Raw genomic sequence first — 23,920 nt, 5'->3', positions numbered from 1 at the left:
CTGGTAGCCACGTATATTCCATGTATTAGCTCAAAATGGAAAGACTGGCCAAAGGTGGTTTTGCGGTGGGGTACCTAAAGTTCCCTGCAGCAGCGCCTCTAGTGGACCGCCCTGCGGCCTGCATCAGTTGGACCATGTCACAGACAGCTTGCAGGGCCTGACCATGAAATAGGTTGAGGTAAGAGTGCTACGTAATTATCAAGGCTGAGCATGTTCGGGTTCCTCAGGACGTTGCAGTGAAGAGATCTTATCGCCTCTTACCTAAAGACTTTAACGCTCGGTTGTAGAGTCTCACCAGAGGTTTGACTACAGAAGGACTTGCCTGCGACCATACAGTTACACAGTAGCTGAGGTGCGAGAGGATTATTGATCGTACATATATTTAAGTTGCTTCAAACGTTACCCAGGTGAAAAAGTAGTATACTTTAGTGTATTACAAGTATAATTAAATTATACAAAAGTTAGTACAAGTATACTTTTACTTTTTGTGCTTAATTTAAAGTATACTTAACATATACTTTTAAAAAGTGTACTTCACAATAGATGTCATTAAATTCAACTTTAACGTACTTAAAAATAAGTATACTAATTCTGCAATACTTAAAGTGGTATTGCTTTGTACTTTTAAAAAGTATACTTTATTTTAAGTTTATTTAAATTGTACCTGAGTGTACTTAGAAAAAGTATACTAAATTGCAAATACTTATAGTGGTAATTTAGTGTACTTATAAAAAGTGTACTTTATTGTAAGTGTATTGTAATTTGTACCTAAGTGTACTTCTGAAAAGTACACTCATTTTCAAGTATTTTGGAATTCACTATTAAATTACTTTTTTAAAGCGTAATTTAATTTCACTTCATTAGAAGTGTATTGAAGTATACTTCCGTAAAGTTCACTTTAATTTAAGTTTAATTTAATTTTAAGCTGTATTTCAGTATACTTAGAAAAAGTATACTAAGTTGCACATACGTATTTTAGTGTACTTCTGAAAAGTACACTTTGTTTCAAGTCCTTTGTAATACACTATTAAAATGCTTTATTAAAGTATACTTAAATTTCCCTTTATTAGTAGTGTATTTAAGTATACTTCCTTACAGTTCACTTTAATGCAAGTTAATTTTAAGCTGTATTTCAGTGTACTTAGAAAAAGTATACTAAATTGCAAAAACTTATAGTTGTCATTCAGTGTGATTCTGAAAAGTACACTTAGTAATACACTATTAAAATGCTTTATTTTTAGTATACTTTAATTTCACTTCATTAGAAGTTTATATAAGTATATTTCCATAAATTCCACTTGTAAGTTGATGGAATGGGTTATTTCATACATCATCACAACCAAAGTGTTGAATTAATCAAGAAATTACAGATAAATAATACTGAAATGGCTACTTTTACTAGCTCCAACGACTAACTATTAAAGAAAATGCAATAATGAGGGCTACACCAAGGTTGCTCCTCAGTAGCTTTATTATATATGTTATATATGTCAGACGTTTTAAAGTTAGGTGTTGTTGAATGTATGTTTGTATTAATATTTAAATTAAAGTTTTGGTTTGTACAATTTAAGTGTTTTTTGTCATGGAACAAAATAGCACCCATGGAGTGTACAAAATGGTACCAGAAAGAAGTGCATGTGAAGTATAATAGTGATGTATTGTAAGTATATTTCTGTAGTATTTATAAAGTACTTAGCAGTATAACAGTATTGTACTTAAAATACCCTTAATATACGCTTCCACTTTACATTATATTATAATAACTATACTTTAAGTACATGCCTTTGATGCTTAAATTGTGATAAAAATGTACTATAAATCAATATTAAATACTTGTATTAACATAATTGTCATGGCCACTGTTGTGGTGCTGTGTATTCTGCCCCTGTGTTGGCCACGCCCCCTGTCTGTCTCTGCCTTGCCTGCCACTCAACTGCTCACATACACGTGGTTTCCCTGCAGTCATCGCCAGATCGTACTTCGTGTTACCGTGGTAGTTACTCGTTCCTGGCTCCAGTGTATCTCTCTAGTGTTCTCTCTTGTGGAATTCTCGTGCCTCACCTTTGTTTTCTCTCACCTATAGTTTTTGGATTGTCACCTCCAGCCTGCAGTCTTCACTCCCTCCAGCCCGATACGCCCCAGTCCAACCAACCTCCTGCTTCACTCCTAGCTGAACTAAATAAACCTGTTCACCGTCACTCCAACTCCTGTCCTGTCTCCTGCTCTTGGGTCCAGCAGCTAACGCTACCCTAACAATAATGGCACACTTAAAAAGTACTAAATATAGTCAGAATGTGTATTAGCTTCTCTGCGGTGCACAGCTAGCAGGGTAGTGCTAGCACAGCTTTTGTTTATCTTTATTTTTCCCTTTTATTATTGTTATTTAGTTAACTTGTTAAAGAGTGTGACTAAAAATAATTCTCTGGGGTCAGATGATCCAAATTTGAATATAAATGTTACGATGAAGAGAAACTGTTTGAAAATGTTGTTTAAGATGTTGTTAAAGATGTATTTAAATGTACTTTATTATGCACATTTTCCCTGTCATGCCGTGCATGTTAAAAATAAACTTTTCTACCTCAAGTATGTTCTAAATATTTTTTATGTTTACTTAAAAGTAATTTGAAATTCAAATTAATTATAGAAAAAATATACTTTCTGTGTACTTTAAAAGTGCTAACAATATACTTAGTATACTAATGATATATCATGAGTGCTACTTTAGACATACTAAAGTACAACTTAGTGTACTTATCTGAGACAACATTAAGATGAACTATAGTATGCTTTAGTACAACTTTTTAATTTTTATTTGTTTTTTGTAAATATATTTAAAATACAATGGCAATACATTATGATTAAATTAGAAATATACTTACAGTATATTCTAAATGTATTAATAGTCATCTTAAAAGTGGATTTAAGTATACTTTAAATCGAACTAAAGAACATTATAAATAAGTACAGTATTAGTAGAGAAAAGTGTACTTAAGTACATTTAAGTTCAACTTAATGGTGTCTCAAAAAAAGTACAGTCAAGTACACTAACATGTATTTTAGTATATCTTAGGTAGCAATAATGATATATCATTAGTATACTAAGTACGTTTTTAAGTACTCGAAAATAACACACTTTGAGTACAATAATTTTGTGCTTATGAAGTACACTAAGTGTGCTTAAATTTAGTATGTTAAAGTATACTTTTTTTTCGCCTGGGTAAGCATTCACTGTTTAGTCTGAGAGTAAATAAGTTCAGTTGGACCGTTTTAATTTTCTATGAATACTTGTCAAATTTAAGATGAGCCTCCAGCATTAATCTTAAATATTTGACCACGGACACCTGGCTGATTGGCAGATTTTTTATCTTAATATTTAGAGCAGTCGTGCTTTTTCGAGCAGTCGAAAAAGATGCAGAGGAGAGCATGATTGAAATGGTAAAGTATAACATAATATGTGCTTTGTATTATCAATTGACTCAAATGAGAGTGCATATTACCATACAATGTATGTTATTGTAAATTTTGATTGATGCTCTTTATTTATTTTGGTAAGTAAAGTGTGAATTGTGCAGTAGGTGGGCACATTTTGAATGTACCCAATATGGCCACGACGTGAGCACTATATATCTGCATGAAATATATATTGTTATTTTATGATCTTTTGAACAATTATTATCTATTGCGTATAAAAGCTTGCCCAGACAGAATCCCATGCACAAATGCATAGAGCAAGCTCTACCAATATCGTACTACACTTTGTTTGTACAAATTATTTAGTTAGTTTAATTGGTTATTGATGCTTTGGCAAAAATTGTTGTGATATTCCTGCCAATAGAGCAAATTTTAGTAGACTATTTCAACCTGATGCCCATATTCTTACAGTGTATATGTAAAAGAGATTGTTTTCGTCCTTGTGGAATGGGGCTTAGCCACCCTTCAAGAATTCAAACTAAAAACAAAGGCAATCATTTCCAAAAATCTATTGTGGCAAATTTAAAAGGATCCATTCATGACACCAAAAAAAACACGCACGTTTGTTTTAAAAGGGGTTCATTTAAGATTTCAACATTTATAAAACTGCAATCTGCCCTCAGGACATATGGAATCTGGTATTTTCATTAGCATGCTAGAGTACAGTTTTATAAATAAGTCAACAGATGTTTTATATACAAAACAAAAAAGAAGCAATGACAACCAGCCATACCATAACATTTGTTGGGTGGCCATGTAATCAAGTCCATACCAAAGGAGAGAGAAAAGGCCATCACGTGTTATTATCCATCTTGTGATGCACCCTTCAGACTGGATCGCTGACTTTTGTTCTCCTGCTGGCCCATCATCCGGTAGAGTTTCTTCTTGGCCTCTTTCTGTCTCTTGACCTTCTCCCCCTCCTGCTTCTCCCTCTGCTGCAGGAAGTCCTTGTGCTTGAGGCGCTGCGCCCCGCGGGCCTTCTTGCTCTGGTAGCTGTGGACGGTGCTCAGCGCGTCCAGCAGAGCAGCCACCTGAAAGGACAATGCTGATGAAGGACATGTGCTACTAAACGCTAGATTAAAAACAGGATCTGTGTATTGAATCACCATTCTCCGCTATATAATAATACTTAAATACATAATAACTTCATATTGAATAATTACAGAATCCAACAAGAAAGCAGGTTAACAGGCCATTCCCCTGTTAACATGCTTATGCATCCGTTACTGTTTCCCAGCAGTTTTGGGTTACGTCAATCAAACACTAGCAATCTGGTTGTAGCGAGTCTACCCGAAGACTGGGTCTCTGGGCAGGGACTAGTTATGACAGCGTGTTTGGTTTTCCTTTAAAAACTCCACTTGTAAACAGCTGGTATTTTACAAAGTCTTTGTTTGCACACCAAATGATGAAAGGCCAACCTTTCTCTCGTGGGGCTCCCGGACCACGGTGGGCCTGATGAGGTCGCGGGGGGTCTTGCCCTTGCCCTGGTCCTGCTTGGGCTTGCTCTTGAAGGGCAGGGCCTTCTGCAGCTGCCTGGGGATGTTCAGACGGTTGAAGTGTCTCGGGGCCCGGACCACAGGCTGCAACAACATGAAGGAAAGGACATTTCAAAGATCAATACATGTTCTATTCAATAGTGGGTCAATAGATAGAAAGCATTGGTGGGGCTAAGGTGAATGCTGTGAGTTTATATATTGTTTTATTTGATGCAAATTTATGATTTTATGAAAAGGCAAATGAAAGGGTCAAGTATTTTTTTATTTTGCAGTATTAAATTAAATATTTATTTAATGTTTAGGATTGCCAAGAACAACAATCTTATTTCTATTCGAGACCTGACCAGAGAGATTAGCTAGGTCAATTAAACCCAAACATCTTCCGACTGGCCTAAAACTTAGGTCAGTTGGGATAACAATTACGCAGTGTCAGCATGTCAGTGTCAGTGTGACGCAATACCGAGCACTAGCCATGAGGCCCAAAGATGTAGCAAGACGGCTGCAAAGCCCGGCCTACATGTCGAATATTGACATGTTGCCATGGTTTCCAGTATGGATAGTTTCAGCTGATGGTTGAAAGCTCTAAACGATGCCAATCCAAATAACACATTTAAAAGGGTTTGGTCTGGACTGGTGGCTGATGTCCTGGTTGCTAGGGCCACATTACTTTACAGTCTATGTGCAGTACTAGATCACCATGAACTCATTAACATGGTACAGCAGGGATGGAGTGTACATCCCAGATGGGGCTCAGGGTCACCTTGTACACAGAATCGGGCTTGGGTTTGTAGTGGAGTCCCAGGTCATGTTTGAGCTGTCCGACGGTTCTCATGCCGGACCAGTTCTCCTTCTGGCCCACCGGTAGGAGCAGGGAGGTGACCGGGTTGTAGAGCTGGGGAACTGCCACCGGATACCAGGTGCGCAGGAACACGATATCTATGGGTTTAAACAACAAGATAAATGGTAATTCTGTGTGCACAAATATAAACTCGGTGTGCAAAATAAATGATAATTCTGTACAGTGGATTTAGGTAGATGCAGGTTCCCTTACCGCTCATGAGCAGCCGGTCTTCGAATGTGGCACGGTAAGCGCCTGCTGGAGTGGACAGGGCCTTCTTGATTTGACCTCTGACCCCCGACACTGTCCGAACGGAGGCCCCTTCAAATTTGGCCACTTCGAGGACGGTGTTGAACATGCCCTGTGGAGAACACAGCCTCAGCTCAGCACATCCAGGGCCGAGGAAGGGGTTCCTTCATGTTGTACAGGGTACAAGGAACCCAAGAGGTAACCATTTCACAGATTGTAAAAGGATATTTTACAGCAAACAAATGGGTTCCTACTTTGATGAAGCTGGTGTTCTTGTAGATCTTGTATGGGTAGCCAATGAGCTTCAGTTTCTTCACTAAAGTAACAGACTTGTCCAGTTCTAGGACAACCCCAGTGGCAGCGATACGGAAATTGGCCTGAAAAAAGTAAGAAAGAAAAGACCATTTATCATAGTCTATCGTGTTTTAGGAGCTTCACTTAAAACCAAACGGTCAGATGGCCTTACTTTAGTCTCTGAGACAGACTGTACAGCGAGGAAGCCGGTGCCCTGGGGTGTGATGGGACCTTGAGCAGGAAAGGAAAGATTGTATACGCAGGTGAGCGGATGCTTGATGCTTTTTGTACGTTACATATTGACTGTGTATGTCTCTGTAATAACACATACGTGTACAAAAAAGGGTAGTGTGCGCATCAAGTCCTGACAAGTTTAAAATTCAATGGTACAGAACCGGAAGACCGCCTACTCGCCCAAAAGGCCTTCACACATTGCCTTAACGAGTATCAGGAGACCAACCCCACCTGGGAGCTGACATTCTGGTTCTCTATGCAGTCTGGCCTCCAGCTCGTTTAAAATACATTTAGTTACAAATAGCAGAAGAGAGTTTCAGTTCATAATAAAAGCAAGGAGCGAATCAATCTGAAGAATTTTAAAAACATTTGCAAAAGAAAGTAGCAATCAACAGAGCTGTCGAAAGTTAATCTGAATCACACCAAATAACGATGTGAATAAAAAGGTGCTTTTCGTGAACTAATAAATATTTCTTCTGTTACATTAACAGAGTGAAAATGGAATAGTAATTAAAATCATCATTCAAAAGGCCCTTTTGTCCATTTCAGGCCCCCGTAGAATCATGGACATACAAGGACCTGATACCATACAACTACAAATATGGGTCATATTTGGAGCAAACTATAAATATAACTTTTCTTTTGTTAAGGACAAATCCGATTCATAGGAGGAAGCTGAGAAAGAAAGGCTGTTTGGCTTGGCCACCTACATTTTTCCCAGTTCAATGACAAATTCTGCACATTACATATTTTCCATAACATTTGTATAGATGTATGTATCTATGCATGTGTGTATTTGTATACATTCAACACATCACAACCAGAATATAAGCTAGTATTAAAGCGTTTTCTATTCCGACTGTATGGAGCGGTGATGGGTAATGTGAGGGTCTATAGCCTAGCGTGAGCCTTAGTTGAACCCGACCACTGAACCCGACTCAGCAGAACTCACCCCAGATGGAGGCGCCGCAGTGCATGTGCTGGGGCGTGTACTTGAGCATGCGGTGGCGTCCGTTGTGGTCCTCGATGTGGTACAGGGGCATGGCCTGGAAGCGGCGCCAGCCCAGGGACACGATGAGGGGGTCCCGGTTCTTCAGGATGCGGTGGTACCACCGGTGTTTCTTCAGCCGCAGCTAAACACACAACCACAGTCAGCTCCACCTTTCCTTACATCTGTACATTTTTTAATAAAATGTACACGACAGACTGCCAGACTGAGATTTAACAAACCAAAATAAAAATCCATTCCATGTGGCCTTAGTCCAGGACAAACACACATCTACCAAGGCACTGTGGGTACGTTGCACAACAGCATACAACAACTGCTTTATTGACTTTATGGTCTGCTTCTGCGGTTTCTATCTTTTGCAGAAAGCATCCCTGGTTCAGACTTCTATTTAACCTGAACATCCATGGTTTCAGGGTTTCCAAGAGATTGGTCAAATCAACCTAAAAGTATGTTTGGAATAATGGGTTCCTTTTCGGTTGTACCTACTTGCAAATATCCTACATTTCCCTCGCTTGACCCCAGGCCACCGAGAATCACGGGGTAGTGGGGGTCGAAGTTGGTCACAAACTCGCAGGGCAGAGCTGCGATCTCGAGGCGGACGTACATCCCCGGGCGGAAGCCCTCGTACTGCACCCGGGTGGCATCGTCCATGCTCTCAAACTCTGTCCGGTTCAACTGAACAACAAAACATGTTAGGAGAGAAACATTTAGGATGAATGGACAGTAAATCAGTACCCAATGCCCACCGGACAACCAAACCGTACCACAGATGACTGAACTATTCATATATAAAGTTATATACATATAACTATACACAGAACTATAGGGCTGTAACAAATCTCTCAGCTCACCATTCAGTTAGTATATTGGGTTGATGATTTGATCCTCTCCCAAGTTTGGAGAGGATCAAAAGCACACAACAGGGGAAGGATTTTAGTTTCCCTCCTGTGTTATTTTTGTGTGATTGTCCAAGTGTTTTGAAAATATTGGGCAGACTGTGTCACAATCTCCAAAAAAGCCCCACAAGAGTGAGAAACGGCGTGTCCACGATGTAAGAGTAAAGGCCAATTTCAACCAGAACCGTCACGGAGGCGCAGTCTTCTGACCAAAGGGGGCGTGTCCGCCGCTCTGACAGGAAGCAACCGTACCTCAGCTTGTATCTGCATCTCCTCCTTCAGGTCGTCAAAGTAGGTGGCATCTCCGTCGTCGTACTCCGCGTCGAACCTCTCCTTCAGCCTGCGCTTCTTTTCCAAACGCTTGTTCTTCTTCTGCGTCTCATCGTCCACTTTGACGTCCTCCTTTGCATCATCATCAGCCTCTTCCTCACCATCGACCTGACAAGTGAAAATAGACTTCTCAGGTTAATCGAGAAAATGTTAATCTAAGTTCTGCTGCATTGTTGGACAAATGTTTTTGCTTGACATATGCTAATGAGGACAAACAATGAGCACAGTAACAAAAGTTTTTTAGGTAGTAGGTTTGAGGGGGTTGACAATTGCATTAAACATTATAAAGTTGGATTGTGCACGATTTCGAATAACTGGAAGCCAAAAAGAATCAGAACCCATCTGAAGTTGATGCTTCTTGATAGTCATTAAATAATGTTGATAAAATAACATCCTCCCAACTGATACGATACAAATAAAATGCTGGCCGGCCTGTACCTCTTAGCCCTCCCACACACAGAGCTACGCTAGTTCTACTAAACTCCCATAACCCCTCCCACACACAGAGCTACGCTAGTTCTACGTAACTGAAAATAGTCAAAGCTTTCTCACAACGCCTAAATCATAGCCTTTTGAATGATCAAAAACAGGCCTGTATAAATTGATTAAATGAAAATGCTATGCTTCCAATACTTCTATGCTTAACAAATTACCCATTAACTGTGGAAACATTTAATTTATTGCATTTGAATGTATTTTTAGTGCTTATGCGAAACATTCTTGATGTATACATTGCAGCAAGGGTACCTCTGGTTGGGTCTCCTGGTCTTTATCGTCTCCATTATGGACCTCTCCTGTTTCCAAGTCTTCAAAGTCACCATAAAGATTTTCTAATAAGAAAAGAAATAGTATGCAACATGCATTTCATTTTAACATGCTTTTACCTTTAACACAATGAATCAAAGTCAGTGTGTCATTGATTCATCTCCTTTAATTAAATGCCAGTTCTTAATAAAAAGATTTATGTCTCTTTCATATCTAAGCAGTGGGTATTGTAAATATCCCCGATTGACGAGAGCCTCACTAGACAACATGGCAGGTACTGTTAGCTAGAGAGAGCCTCACTAGACAACATGGCAGGTACTGCTAGCTAACGAGAGCCTCACTAGACAACATGGCAGGTACTGCTAGCTAACGAGAGCCTCACTAGACAACATGGCAGGTACTGCTAGCTAACGAGAGCCTCACTAGACAACATGGCAGGTACTGCTAGCTAACGAGAGCCTCACTAGACAACGTGGCAGGTACTGCTAGCTAACGAGGGCCTAACTAGACAACGTGGCAGGTACTGCTAGCTAACGAGAGCCTCACTAGACAACATGGCAGGTACTGCTAGCTAACGAGAGCCCTCACTAGACAACGTGGCAGGTACTGCTAGCTAAAGAGGGCCTAACTAGACAACGTGGCAGGTACTAGCATTTCGGTGTTTGCTGTTTTGAGATAATGGCTTGCTGTTTTGAGATAATGGCTTGTACTCCAATTTATCCATCCTCTAGCAACAACGTAGTTATATGATGCAAAATGTGTAACGTGTTGGCATCCATTGTAAGTGGAATCTTGTGATTGGTTGATATTGGAAGGTACGCCTCAATGTGTTGAATCGGAAATCAGACCCCTTACATTTTAATCTGAATCTGCGTGATCTTAAAATGGAAAAACAACTCTAATCCTGTTTAGATGGCTTTTCCTCACCCTGACATTTACTGGCACAGTAAATGGTTTCCAGAGCACGAGTATGGTTTCAGTTATTGTTCCTCACCATCCTGCTTCAGCAGTGTGGCAGCATCTTGCCATTCCTCCCACTTCCCGGTCACAAAGCAGTCTGCTATGGAGTGCAGCATCTGGAAAAACGTTCAGAATGAAGAGCATTGGTTAAAGTCCAATGTGCAATCTGTAGTGAATGATGATCCCTAACGATTTTAATGATTTTATCAATAAAATATTATTTTAATTCTGAAGGTTTCCCGCCTACGTACTGCGAGGGGCTAAATCCTACGCATTTCACATATAAATATTTGAATGACTTGACTTTAGAACTAACCTGTGTGTCCTCTATTGTTATTTATCTTTAAAAATAAATAAACAAAATAAGTAAGCTGGACAAGAATGTGACTCATGAATTGACACAAACCTCTTCCAGATCCCAGTTGTGGAGGCTGTCTGGGTGGAACCTGGAGCAGTCAGCCGCATCGGCCAGGTTGGTCTTACTCTTCTCTGGGCGGCTGACCCGGAAGAGCCCTCCCAGCTCGGCCTCCTCGCCCTGACCCGCGCCCTGGCTGGAAACTGAACACAGACTAACTAGTTATTATATTTCACGGGCTTCCCAACAAATGTGACTGACGTTAGTGTAGCTCAAGCATAAGCACACAAGGTTCATTGATTCAAGTATTTATTGTACACTTTTCAAAAACTGTATATGCATTAATATATATTTAATAATACAATTATAATTAAATTGCTATGGGTTGCTTTGCTTGGGTTAAGCTCTTTAAAAGGATGTTGCAAGTCTGACACATTCAGAGATAATGTTTTGTTCACCCAGACCAGTGTTGTCCTTCCAAGTGGTTAATAAAGCACCCACATGGGGGGGCTACTGTCCTATACGCATACCTAGTGAAGGTGACAAGTCTTATTTATATTAGATAATATCCCCAAGTGTTATCTTTCCATAGAACCTGAGATCATGCATCAGGCTATTGATGATGGTTGGTTTGTCGTTTTAGCACAGAATATGAAACATAGAAGTGGTCAAGGGTGAGGATTGGGTTTTTTACGAAAAAAATTAAATTGATGTTATAATATAATAATTGTTATGTTATACGTTATACACCAATGGCAATCATGACCATGTTAGAAAAAAATAGCTTGTTTTCCCTGACCAGATCTTGACATTCAGACACCTTACCTGTACCATACACATGTTTCCGGAGGTTGGGGGCTGCTTGTTGATGCTTGAGGAAGACTTCTGATGCCTTCTGTTGCAAGTCGTCCTTCCAGCGTAGAGCTCCTAAACATGTAAAAAAGAAAAATGTTGACCGCTCATGACCATTGCTGAAAGGGAAAGCGTCGACAATCATGGAGAGCAGATGCAGTGTTTACCGTCGGTCTCGTACGCCTGGTCAGACCCCTTTATCTCCAACGCCTTGGCTTTCTTAAGATCTTTTTCAGTGGTTTTAGGTGGAGGGATTTCCATCCCTTCTGACTTCATCGTGGACTCCACGTCTGGTTCGTCGTCGGTCCACTCTTCATCAGAGCAGAACGCGGAGCCCGCTGCTTTTGTTTCGATCTGCTCAGATTCCGAGTCCTCCTCGTCACTTTCCTCTGCTGCGCTCTCGCCCTCCGACAGATCCTCCTTGCTGAGCTCCAGGTCGTCTTCACTGTCTGCGAAGGCCAGCGTCTCGGACACTTTGGGCTCCCCTTCGTCAACTGACATCTTCAGCCTTTTCCCGGTTTGCACACGCTGAGGTTCGGTCAGTTTCCCTGGCTGCTCAGTAGACGCCCTCACCTGCTTGAGGAACACGGATACGTTGTTGCCTTCATTTGTGTCCAATTCTTCATCAGACTCTGCCTCGTCCATATCACTGTTCCCTTCTCCATCTTCACCGTCGTCTCCATCTTCTCCATCATCTCCACCTTCTTCATCATCTCCACCTTCTTCATCTTCTCCATCTTCACTGTCGTCTCCATCTTCTCCATCTTCACTGTCGTCTTCATCTTCACTGTCGTCTCCGTCTTCATTGGCCTCCACCTCGCCTGTGAATATCATCTTCCTTCTTTCCCTGTTGGAGGTTGGGTCTGGGGACTGGGGCGCGCTGTTCTCCCTGAGAGATCATGGAGGAAATAATGAGACCAAACACGATATACATACACAACACACAACGTGAAAACAGAACTTGACTCACAGTTGTTGGTCCCCCTCAACGTCTGTGTCCGTTATGGTGGCAGACCCTCTGAAGAGCGAGACTTTGCTGGAGGCCATTTTGGCATCAAGAGTGGCGTGCGTGTCAATCAGAGAGCGGACCAGCTCTGTTGTGGGACGCGATTCCTCCTATCGCATTGGGAAAAGATGGACGTTGAAGCTCCTTCACACATGTACAGCCACACTTTGAACCTCCCAATCCATCTGACCATGTGGGGAAATCAACCTCAGGACAGAGTAAAGATATTTAATGAGGCCAAGTGACCAAAATTCGATTTTCCATCAATTGCCCTTCCCCACAACAAATACCCATTTCCAAATGGACTTTGTTGTTTATGATTGTTATAATTGTGTTGAATATGCAACCATGGTGAAGCATCTCAATCAGCAGTAAATATAGCTTTAAAGACCAGTGCAAACTAATGTTCAACCTGTGGAACATTAGACTGAAACGCTTGTGTGAATCAAGAACAAAGGTCACTTCGCGTTTGCAAAGAACAAACTTGACATAGGCTATGACCTGAATGAATAGGCCAATTGGTATATTATTACATTTCTAAATGTTGAATTGATATAACACATACTAGATGTGGTGCGAACACACAAACATGCATATGATGACTAGACAAGAAATGCCAGTGAAATCAACGAGTGTCATAACAGGTTTTAAGACCACTGATCACAGAGAGTTGTTTCATGAGTGATCAACCTACGTAACGCTTAGGCTACGCCCTTTAGAGACATCATTATTCCTCATCCTCATTACAGCGGCGGAGCAGCCAGAAAGTTTCACGTGAAGGACTGTGTGGGAGCTGCCTTGTCCTATCACGTTGTAGATACCTCACTTAGTTTAACTGACATGGGGAAATGCGAATAAAGACAAGCATAGGTCTATTTTATGAGAAAACCTACATATATAAACTAAACAAAAAACGGAGTGAGGTCTGGTAAGAGGCAGGCTTGTTAGTGCATCCTATAACCGAGATCAGAACAAAAAGCTATTTCTACGGTTAAGTGAAGCATGCCTTTAATGGAATTCAAAAGTTGAATTAAGTTAAAGCCGCATAGCATTATCTCATCTCCCATCTAACAAAATGGCGCATCAAATGTCATAACTTTTCACTACAATGCTTACTTTGTTTAATCTTATGGTGCTCCAGTTAAACTTTAAAATGCTTTACGTTCTTAGTTTGTAATGGGTTCAAATAAAGGGTTAAATCCTGTTTATGGAGTAGGCGCTAGGAGTAGGTGCTCCTAGAAACACAAATGTGAAGCCAAACCCCTACTCATGCAGTGTGAAGAAGCAAGCGTTGTTGGGCAATGATGAGGGCTGTGGGGGATTCACAACATGTCAGCTGGTCACTGCTCAGTCCTACAGCGGTCGAGTACAAATACGAAGCACACCTGTGAGGCTTAAATAACAGAATAGCATTCACCTGCTCCCGGTCGACATGGCCTCTAGGAAGGTCGATGTACACAGCGTCTTTGTCGTAGACCACGCCCCCGACCCCGGACATGGGGGCGTAGAGCAGGCGCTCCTTCTCGTTCAGTGTCCTCTTCCTCTTGGTGTCTGGTAGAGGACACGGGTCTGGGAGGAAGCCCACATCCGCAACGCTGAAGTCTCCCACACCTTGGGGAGGTAGAAGGCAAAACATGGGTGAGATATTTTTTGGGGTAAATCAGTCCTCGTTTCAGATCAATTCAACACTATGAAAATAGGTGACCGAGAAGCTTCAACATTAAACGCTTCCAATGCTTTTGAATTTGTGCAAACAACATCCGTCAACTCTACCTCTGATTGGCTTACAATGAAATTTGACTCTACCTCAGCCAATCGTCATAATTTATGCGATTGTCTCGTGCCCAAAACCAAGGAAGAAAAGTAAAAAAAAACTTTGCCGCTCCGCTTAGAGATCTAGTTTGCCTGATGAAGAAACTACTTTATTATAGTAACACGCCGCATTTTCTGGAAGTAACGGCATTATAAGTAATCATTTACATTACTCGTTACTGAAAAAGTGACGCCGTTATTTATAACGCAGTTATTTATAACGCCGTTATTTTATTCCCATCACTGCATTTGACTAATGTTTAGACGTTGCCCTGATTTTAGCAATGTGTGGAGTTCAACAGCTTTCTTAACAATTAAAATAGATAGCGTTTGTCTCCCCTCTTTCTTAAATTCCAAAAGAAGCATACATTTCTGCTGCATATATTTTGTAGTCAGCACTGATCAGCCTGCTGATCAGCCAATGATCGCATCAGTGTGCTCTGAAGTAAAAAAGATTTAAAGAAATATGAGGTAATTGTGAATATTAATGAGTTTTGGCCAAGACTAGTGCTAGCCAGCCACCCTCAATAATCCTAATACGATTTCCGTTGCTTCTCCGTAAAAGGAATTCCCCACCATCAAAAAGGTAATGTGTAATCTCATGCAAATGGCTCCATGCAGAAGAGAGGATGGCTTAACACTACTAAGAAGACCAACCCCTGCCTTACCTGGGATATGGACCTGGGTGTGTTTTTTCAAATAGGTCCCACGCAGATAGCCATACAGGGACACTGTTCGGTCACATTTCTGATCCAACCTCAATGTTTCAGGGTCAGTCAAATCCTCCATTCTTGGTGAAGAGAGACATATGCAATTAGATAAAAAGCCATATTATAGCATTAGAAGACTTTAAACATTGTGGGTTAATACGGATGTGCTTTATATGTTTTTGACAAACCCTTGTGGGGTTTTCTCATCCCTACACTCACCGGTCAGCAAAAACGTAAGGGTGGGAAGTCTGCCAGGCCAGGGGGCGGAACTTGATGACCGAGATGAACCGCCCGAGGTTCTTGACCTCCTGGGCTTGGTACTCGCCGTAGACCATCCCCGACAGGTAGAACAGCTTGGCTCCCTACCGGAGGAACGACAACACAACACTGATCAGGGCTCTGAACCGGCTCATGAAACAAAACCCTCAACTAACTATACTTACCAGGAACCAAAACTTCATACTACTATTCAAGAACAGAACTTAATTTAACTGCTCTCAAATAAATTAATCAGTTATTTTGTTCCAATTACAAGTTTTTAGAAGAGTGGGATCGAAAATAGCCCCGTTGAATGTAGGTCATGAGTCGATTACTCTGCAGTACAGACAGACTATTGTAATTCATTTGTTTAGTCTGTACAAAACATTGAAAAACAAGGCTAATGCTTTCGTACTCATTTAGAAGGCAACCAATAAAAGATACAAATTATAAAAGTTTGACTGAACTAAGAGGTTAATGGTAATCTAATCTTACCGTTAAAGACTCACGAAACATTATGCAATTCTTGTCAAAATAATTACAGTGTTCGATATATCTAATATATTAAAACAATACAATTATTTTAATTTTGTTGCTCACCTGGTAGACTTCTGTCCAGAAGCGATGTTTGAGGACTTTCTTTGCCGTTCGCAGCTGTTTGTTGTTCTTGAAGGAATCGAGGTGCGTGAGCACCCCCATTATTCGTGGGAAGCCATGTACCTGACAAATGTTGAGGAACTCAAAAGTCTCCATTTCAAAGCCAAAGCTTGCGTCAATCAACATCAGTACCTGCAAAAAGTCGATAAGAGAGACAATTTAGCTATTTGTCAAATGTTAATAGAAGAAATGTAACAAGGGAAGAGCAAAATGTTGTTGAAAACCAACATCACACACGCTGGTGTGGTATTGAGGTAGGGAGGAATGGTTGCATCCTTTCATAACGAGCCTGCTCTGGCTGGTCTCTCCAAATGCTTTGAGGCTAGACTTTTTATTTATTTAGTAATACACACACACGCACGATTGCACAAGCACAAGCACGTGTGTGTATATATACACGTATATATAGTCATATACCAGTGGAGGCTTCTCCAATGAGGAGAGGAAGGAAGATCATCCTTAACATTGTTGAGAATAAAAAATGTAGATTGCCCAGATTACCAATGAATTAATGCCCTTAAATATGACTTTAATCATATTTGCTCGCTCAGTCGTATGCCTTGTTTCCACCGAGCGGTGAGCTACTGTTCGTTGTGGTACAGTGCGGCTGTGTTTGGTTATGTTGGCGCTTCCTTAGCCCACGGACGGCCGATGCAAATAGTTGTGAAATAATGGTCTTGTTTTAATCTTTTAATTGTTAGTTACTCTGACCATTCCGTTTGATATTGTGGAATGGATGTTACTGAATGATTCAGAGCATGATGCATTTTAAATGGCATCACTTTTGGTCTTGTGTCTTCATTTTTCTTAAAACAACTGTAGCTGAAAATAAACATAGCCAAATTACAACCAATAGCTTCAGTCATTGAGGGCAAAAATATGCCCAAAGCTAGGCCCAGATTTCTTTATTTAGATTTACAAATCAAGAGTAGTTTTACAAATCAAGAGTTGTACTTTCAAAGTACAATGATGTCACTGGTGGATTTGTATCAATTCACATAATTATCCCTCCCTCCCTGCTATTTTGTAGTTCCCCGAAACACCCTGAAACAACTCGAGTCTCACATACTTATGCCACCATACTCCACTATAACAGTGCAAGCAGGCCAATGGCAACCAAGCACACAGTCCTTCCTCCCACACTTTAAAAACCACCAGCCGCCACTGTCATATACATACACACGTTTGTGTATATATACAGTTGTTTTTCCTGAATAGGTGTGTTACCAACATTGACTTTTAAATCTGTACAGAAAATGAAACTTGTTTATTTTTTTTACACCATCAATCTTAATGAATAACACTCATTGTGTCTCATCAAAAAGGTAAAACTCCTCACTCACCAGGTCGGCCACCTTGGCCAGATCGATCATGGTGTTGATGTCGTTGTTACACTCGATGAATGTCAGACGCCGCTTCTTACCTAGGAAGGAAAAAGTCTTAGTATCTATTTCCCCCACCCAATTTTCTTAAATTACGAAATTGTATAGCCCTTAAAGGGACTCTCACCTTTGTTGCATTTTTACACTTTTTTTGGATAAGGTTAAATTGGTATTAATAAGGTAATAACACTCTAATATGCAAGACAGACCCACCAGGAGTAAAAACAAACAATTATTTTACTCTCATAATATTTAGTGAAAACTTCAACCAATAAAATTCTTCGGACCGAATGACCTTATTGGCCGACAGACCTGTCTGTTTGCTGCATGGATATATAAGGTTTTCCGTCTGCTTCTTGTTGCGCATTCGGGCCCGCGTCATCAAGGCGCGTCCTCAACTAGAGGGTTTGTTTTGATTCCACGGCAGACAGTAGCGAGTAGCGACCGTAGCGACTGACGATGGCAGACCAAAGTGGTCCACGGCGTACTGAAACTGCACCATTCAGTCCGATTTGGGGACTCATCTCGTACTCAGACTCACAGAGTTACCCTCCTCTGGAGCCTCAGGAAGACCTCCAGACTGTTGGCCACCAACTGCACCATTCAGTCCGACAAGGGGACCCGATTCGGCCTCAGAAGCCAAGTGGTCCCGCTCCCCTGGATGATTCTCAGGACCTCCAGACCGTTGGCAACCAACCGCACCACTCAGTCCGATTAGGGGAACCGTTTCGGACTCAGACGCGAAGTTGTCCCGCTACTCTGGAGCTCCGGGAAGACCTCCAGACCGTTGGCACCCAACCGCACCACTCAGTCCGATTAGGGGACCCATTTCGGCCTCAGACGCTACGTTGTCCCGCTACTCTGTTTGTAATGCTCATACACCTTTCTTATACTCAGTGGGACAACTGTCCTTCAACATGGGGCCTCAAAACGGTATCACACGAAGCCCATACAATTACAGTGAGCCACCTGCTAAATTTCTTGTTTAATAGACCAATGGCAGATATTATGACCCCTGGGAGTCTAAACATAACCCATGGGAGTCTAAACATAACCCATGGGAGTCTAGAACTTTTGTACTGTAGCGACCCTGGGACAGTTAAATAGTTTGTGTGTTATGTGTTACATTATATTTCGTTGTCCGCTATGCCAATTCTATGTGCATGTATTGTAGTGTTCTTCTTGTCAATCAGCGTGGGGGCGAATCATTAGGTCAGCTGGGGGAGGGCCTTGGAAGAACAGGAGGGTGGGGGCCTGCACGCGAGTGAGACCGTGTTGGGGGTTGCCGGGGTAACCGGGGTTTGTAACCTTCAACTACTAATGACTCGACATCATTATGTCACCGGCGAGGTCGTTACAGTACTCGCTTCTCGAAAAATAACGCTTTGTTTTGTACTTTTGTACTTAAAAAATAACACTTAGGGGGTGGGGCATTGGAGGAAGGCGGGATGATTTGAATGTGCTGTAATTCTCAAATGCAACAAAGGTGAGAGTCCCTTTAAGAGTTAGTCTCAAAGGGCTTTCAATATCATATATTGGCGACAAATGCTTTGTATAATTGTTTGCCAATGTTCCCCACTGACGTCTGCAGATATAGAGCATTGAGAAAAAAGCAGGTCTCTTAAAGATGTCCGATGTGGTTCATTAGAAGAAAACGACAAACTTGAATAAAAGTATCATACATTTACTCGTCATACGAGTTATTTTCACCAGCATGGAGGGTGAAGACATCTCCCATGCTCTGACGTCAAAGTACTACATCATCTCTCCAAACAAAAACAAACGCTACTGCTGTGCATTTGACCTTAAGTTTAATGTCGGGCCGCTCGGGGTCATGATGGTTAACCTGGTCCACCTACCAACAGCCAGTAAACACCGGTGACTGAACCCATCCCAGTTTACACAACAAGGAATAATGGGAACTTATTTAGAATGAAAGCATTTGCTTAGCATAAGAAAACATGAGACAACTCGACTAACATCAACCTTAGTCGGCCATGAGTCGCTCAACTCGTAATTGATCTGATCAACTATGAGGGGATCAGCATTAGTTACCATCTGTGTCCTAATGTCCAGTGGCCACACGGTTCCATCCACTGCTTTGACTGTTGTAGAGCAAGCGGCATACACTCCTAAACAGACTTTAATCCATGGGAATATTTTGTAAAAGATGTATCCGGTTTAATGGTTTTATTTAGCCTTTTTTTTTATTTTATTGTTTGGGGCAGGGCATTTTCACTCCTGACTGAGCTTATACACAGCTAGACACATAGGAACATCTGTTCAATGCCTCAAATCTTTCTTATTGACTGGATATTCACCAAATATTCCTGCTGAGCCTCCACCAGAAGTATAATCCAACTCAGGTGGAAACACTTACCAGAAACAATGGTGACCGGTCCACGGATGTCTCCCAGTTTCTGCCGGGTGAAGTTCTTGATCAGGCATCGTATCAAGGTGGTTTTCCCCACCTTGGGCGGCCCGACCACCACCACAACGATTGGCGGAGGGTCCAGGGGGCTGCGGTCCACATGAGGTATATGGTGCTTCTTAGTCTTCAGGTCCTGGGTTCTGCACAGAGAAAAGTGGTTAGGTTAAAATACAATCATCTTAAAAATGGAAGGGGTTGAGTCAAGTCGGATAACATCTGACCTGTGAAATGACTTGGCCATGCGCACAGCAGACTGCACGGCGAAGGCTTTAGGGTTCTTCTTGTGTTCATTTTCCTCCACGGCTGCATCATCAAGCTTCCTGGACTTTTTCCTCTCGGACTTCGGCCCGCTGTTTTTTTGCTGGTGTTTCTTCTGCTCCTTCTTCTGTTCTTTCACTTTCCCGTCCATCATGCAACTTCTGCATCATTGGATGAGATGAGACAAAAGGTGTAGTAGTTAAATGATAAGAACAGCAACAATGACATTCTACCAGCGCCATTTGTGTCCGAATATGGGTAGTGAATAAGGAAGTTGTTTAATTTGGACAATATCCTAAAACCAACGATATATATCGGGAACCTTGTAATATCTATGTTGAACGCGCAAGGTTCACAGGGGGCTGCTGGTTTATTGGATATGTGTTTGTCAATAGCGTATTCCTGCAATAGGAGGAAGTATTTCATAGATGTAAAGGTTCATTCCACCGAAGTACTACTGACACTGCAGCATCCTCTTTTGCAGGAACACCCTACTCCTGGTGGTTGCGTCTCACAAGTCAGAGCCCGGTTTGACGTAACTTGATATCTCATACCACTGACTTTCAAATCAGAGATCGGTGATTTAGAGATGCTCAATTAGACTTTTCCTACGGTGACATAATGGTTCGTTGAATTCTACCAAGTGATTTTATACGTACTGCATGAATAATATATGTTGTCTCATTTAAGACATATAACCCAAATAAAAGTGGTTTTGGGTTCACTGGGTCTTAAAGCATTGAAGATACCTTTGTATAATAATTTATTATATTGCTCCCCAAGTGACAAGAGTTGCATATTGTTTTAACGAGGAGGGTCCTAGGTTTCTAGTTTGTGGTCATTGCTGTTTTAAACTTCCATTGAGCCATCTTTAATGTGTGTGTGTGTGTGTGTGTGTGTGTGTGTGTGTGTATATATATATATATATATATATATATATATATATATATATATATATATACATATACAGATGTGTGTGTGTGTGGGTGTGTTGTTTTTTCATAAAGAAGACCCCAGCCAGCATGAAATGAGAGCAACATACTCCCAAACCCAGAGACAAGACCCATGGACAAACAGAAACACTTAAGTGGAAATTAATCCTAGTACAGTCAAAGTTATCAATACATTACCAGCGAATACTTCTTTCGACTTAATATCCTCACGTGTGGAGATGTTGACCCGTAGTGAACACATGGATGAGGTTCAACACGACCCGGAACCGGAAACCAGGGTAGAGAGTCCTTCACCGAGGATGTGTGTTGTTGTCACCCTCTGCTGGACTCGACTTAGAGTAATACATTTTACTTTTATATATTTAGTATTTAATAGTGTAATATCTGATATGTATATATATTTTCTATTCAGCGTTTTAAATTTCGACTTCTTTATTGTTCACCCGCTTTGGTAATGTGAATGTTTGTTTCCATGCAAAATACTTTGGTCAATTTATAATAATATAATGAGGGCACTTGACCTTAAAATTAATATTAAAATTAAGTAAAGTTGGGTGAGAAAACTTATATTATATTTGGTTTTATATGTAACTCCAACTCTATAAATTACTATTTAAATCAAATTCTAAAGTTATTATTTGATCATTTGACCAGTTTTCCCCCAAAAAAATTTTGGGGACCCACAAAAGAATAAAATCCTACAGTGACACTTTCAATAGGCATTATGAGGCATATGCTCCTCTTGCATATATTGAGGTTACTGACCATCATCCCTGCCGTGCTGTTCCCTTATTACTTAACATAACTTAATGACATGCTACAATGTTATTTAAAACAGGTTCATTCATAATTCAATCACAAATAAATGCAATAAGGTGAATTACCAGGATTACACTTTATCTAATCGAATCTCAGTAAACAAATGTGGTCATGTTCCCAACCAATTTTAAAGGTCCCATGGCATGAAAATCTCACTTTATGAGGTTTTCTAACATTAATATGAGTTCCCCTAGCCTGTATATCGTCCCCTAGTGGCCAAAACTTGCGTTTGGTGTAAAACGAGCACTAGGTATCCGGCTCGCCTTGTAAAAAATGGAAGCTCAGGCGAGCTGATTTGGAATGGGGCCCCATATGTCGTCATTAGGGGCCAAGTTTCCTCCCATTTCTCTGCCTTGCCCGCCCTGAGAATTTGGCCCGCCAATAAGACAATGAGCTACGACTGTGCAATCGCCAAATGTGTGTCTGTGTGTGTGATTGCACACATTGTAACGCAAGTGTTGTACACTTCTTTGTTATTTGGATAATCGTTCTGCTGTTGGTGTTATGGTGCATAGCACGTTGGTTCTTTGACGTCTCTAGTATTTCCACAAAGAGACTGTAGTTGGGGTTATCTCAGCCATGGTTGAGAAGGAATTGGGGGTAAGGAACTTTGGCTTTGACTCCCTGAAGTACATGAACTGCGACATGCTGCCCGCTGCTGCGAGGCAGCCGGCAGCAGGCAGCGTGCGGTTCAGTCTACTTCGGATTGATGCGGAAGTGGAAGAACCAGAGACGTCGGAGAACCAGACTCAGTCGTTTGTGATTCATAATATCGTCTGGAGGCGCACACAGCTTTTGGCCTTGATAATATGCATTATATGATATAGATATCTATGCATTATATGATATTATTTAGATATAGAGCTCCAGGACTGCAAGTGTTGTACACCTCTTTGTTATTTGGATAACCGTTCTGCTGTTGGTGTTATGGCGCAGGTCGGTCTCTCGTCTCTGGTATTTCCACAACAAGACTCGTGTCTCAGCCATGGTAGATAAGGAATTGGGAGAAAATAAACTTTGGCTTTGACCCCCTGAAGTACATGAAACACGGTATGGATGAGAAAGGGATTGTTGTCCGCGATTGTCTCCCGCTTGATCCCCGCTTCCCGCTGCCCACTGCCGAGGGACCACCGCCTCGGCGCTGCCCGCTGCCCGCTGCAGGAGTTGGTGGTGCCTAAGCACTGACCGCTGCCTGCTGCCGAGACGGTGGTCCCTCGGTAGCGAGGTTCCGGTGGGAGAAAATCGCTGTCAACAATCGCGGGGAACAATCCCTTTCTCCTCCATGTCGTGGTTCAGTCTACGTTAGAATGATTTCGACGTAGAAGAACCAGAGACGTCGCGGAACCCAACGCAGTCGTTTTGGATTTATAATATCATCTGGAGGCGCACACAGCTTTAGGCCGTAATAATATATATTATATGATATAGTTATCTATGCATAATATGATATTATTTAGATATAGAGCTCCAGGACTCCTGCCGGAGCAGGAGTCACGGCCAAAAGGCTGTGTGCGCACGCCATTGCGATACATCCACTGTAAACAGAGCGCATGGTTCCGTGGCAAAAAGCTGCTTAGGGCCACACCCCCACCCTCTCCCTTGAGCCGCCTCTCTCCTCCTCATTTGCATTTGTTTGCTGACAGCCTGCTGCTGTTGAATTGCGGACAGGTGTCATCAAAATTGGCCCGTGTGATAAGCAACGCCTTTAAGGTGGGAACAGTGCGGTTCATCTTGTCGGTTCAAGTATTGTTCATGATGGAATAAAGATCAGTTCAACGGGAACATTAGTGCCAGGCAGCACACGGCAAATTCTACACTTATTTTTGTCTTGTAATCTCCCTGCTTCTGAAATGAGCGAACATCTTCGGCCAGCTCTGCCTTTCGT

General features: G+C 41.5%; 1 protein-coding gene and 1 long non-coding RNA gene across 2 annotated transcripts; one reads left to right on the top strand and one right to left on the bottom strand.

Moving 5' to 3' along the window:
* Positions 1-642: 642 nt before the first annotated feature.
* LOC115530770 (uncharacterized) lies at positions 643-2,583 on the top strand. Its single transcript, XR_003973787.1, has 2 exons — positions 643-1,993; positions 2,084-2,583. It is a non-coding gene; the product is annotated as an uncharacterized LOC115530770 (long non-coding RNA).
* A 1,450-nt stretch (positions 2,584-4,033) lies between these two features.
* On the bottom strand, positions 4,034-21,499 carry bms1 (BMS1 ribosome biogenesis factor). Its single transcript, XM_030340356.1, has 23 exons — positions 21,394-21,499; positions 20,227-20,424; positions 19,955-20,145; positions 17,536-17,615; positions 16,136-16,324; positions 15,497-15,639; positions 15,236-15,357; positions 14,173-14,366; positions 12,720-12,865; positions 11,917-12,638; positions 11,723-11,824; positions 10,949-11,100; positions 10,577-10,658; positions 9,565-9,647; positions 8,740-8,925; positions 8,078-8,266; positions 7,535-7,715; positions 6,521-6,579; positions 6,309-6,431; positions 6,019-6,166; positions 5,728-5,903; positions 4,890-5,051; positions 4,034-4,502 (listed from the first exon to the last, which is right to left on the bottom strand). The coding sequence occupies exons 2-23, from the start codon at positions 20,415-20,417 to the stop codon at positions 4,275-4,277; spliced, it is 3,849 nt and encodes a 1,282-aa protein (XP_030196216.1). The 5' UTR covers positions 20,418-20,424; positions 21,394-21,499; the 3' UTR covers positions 4,034-4,274.
* Between the last annotated feature and the right edge of the window lie 2,421 nt (positions 21,500-23,920).

Source organism: Gadus morhua, chromosome 18 (assembly GCF_902167405.1).
Source record: "Gadus morhua chromosome 18, gadMor3.0, whole genome shotgun sequence".
In the NCBI taxonomy this organism is placed as follows: Eukaryota; Metazoa; Chordata; class Actinopteri; order Gadiformes; family Gadidae; genus Gadus; species Gadus morhua.
The sequence above is the reverse complement of the archived record's forward strand: the minus strand, read 5'-3'. Positions and strand labels throughout refer to the sequence as shown.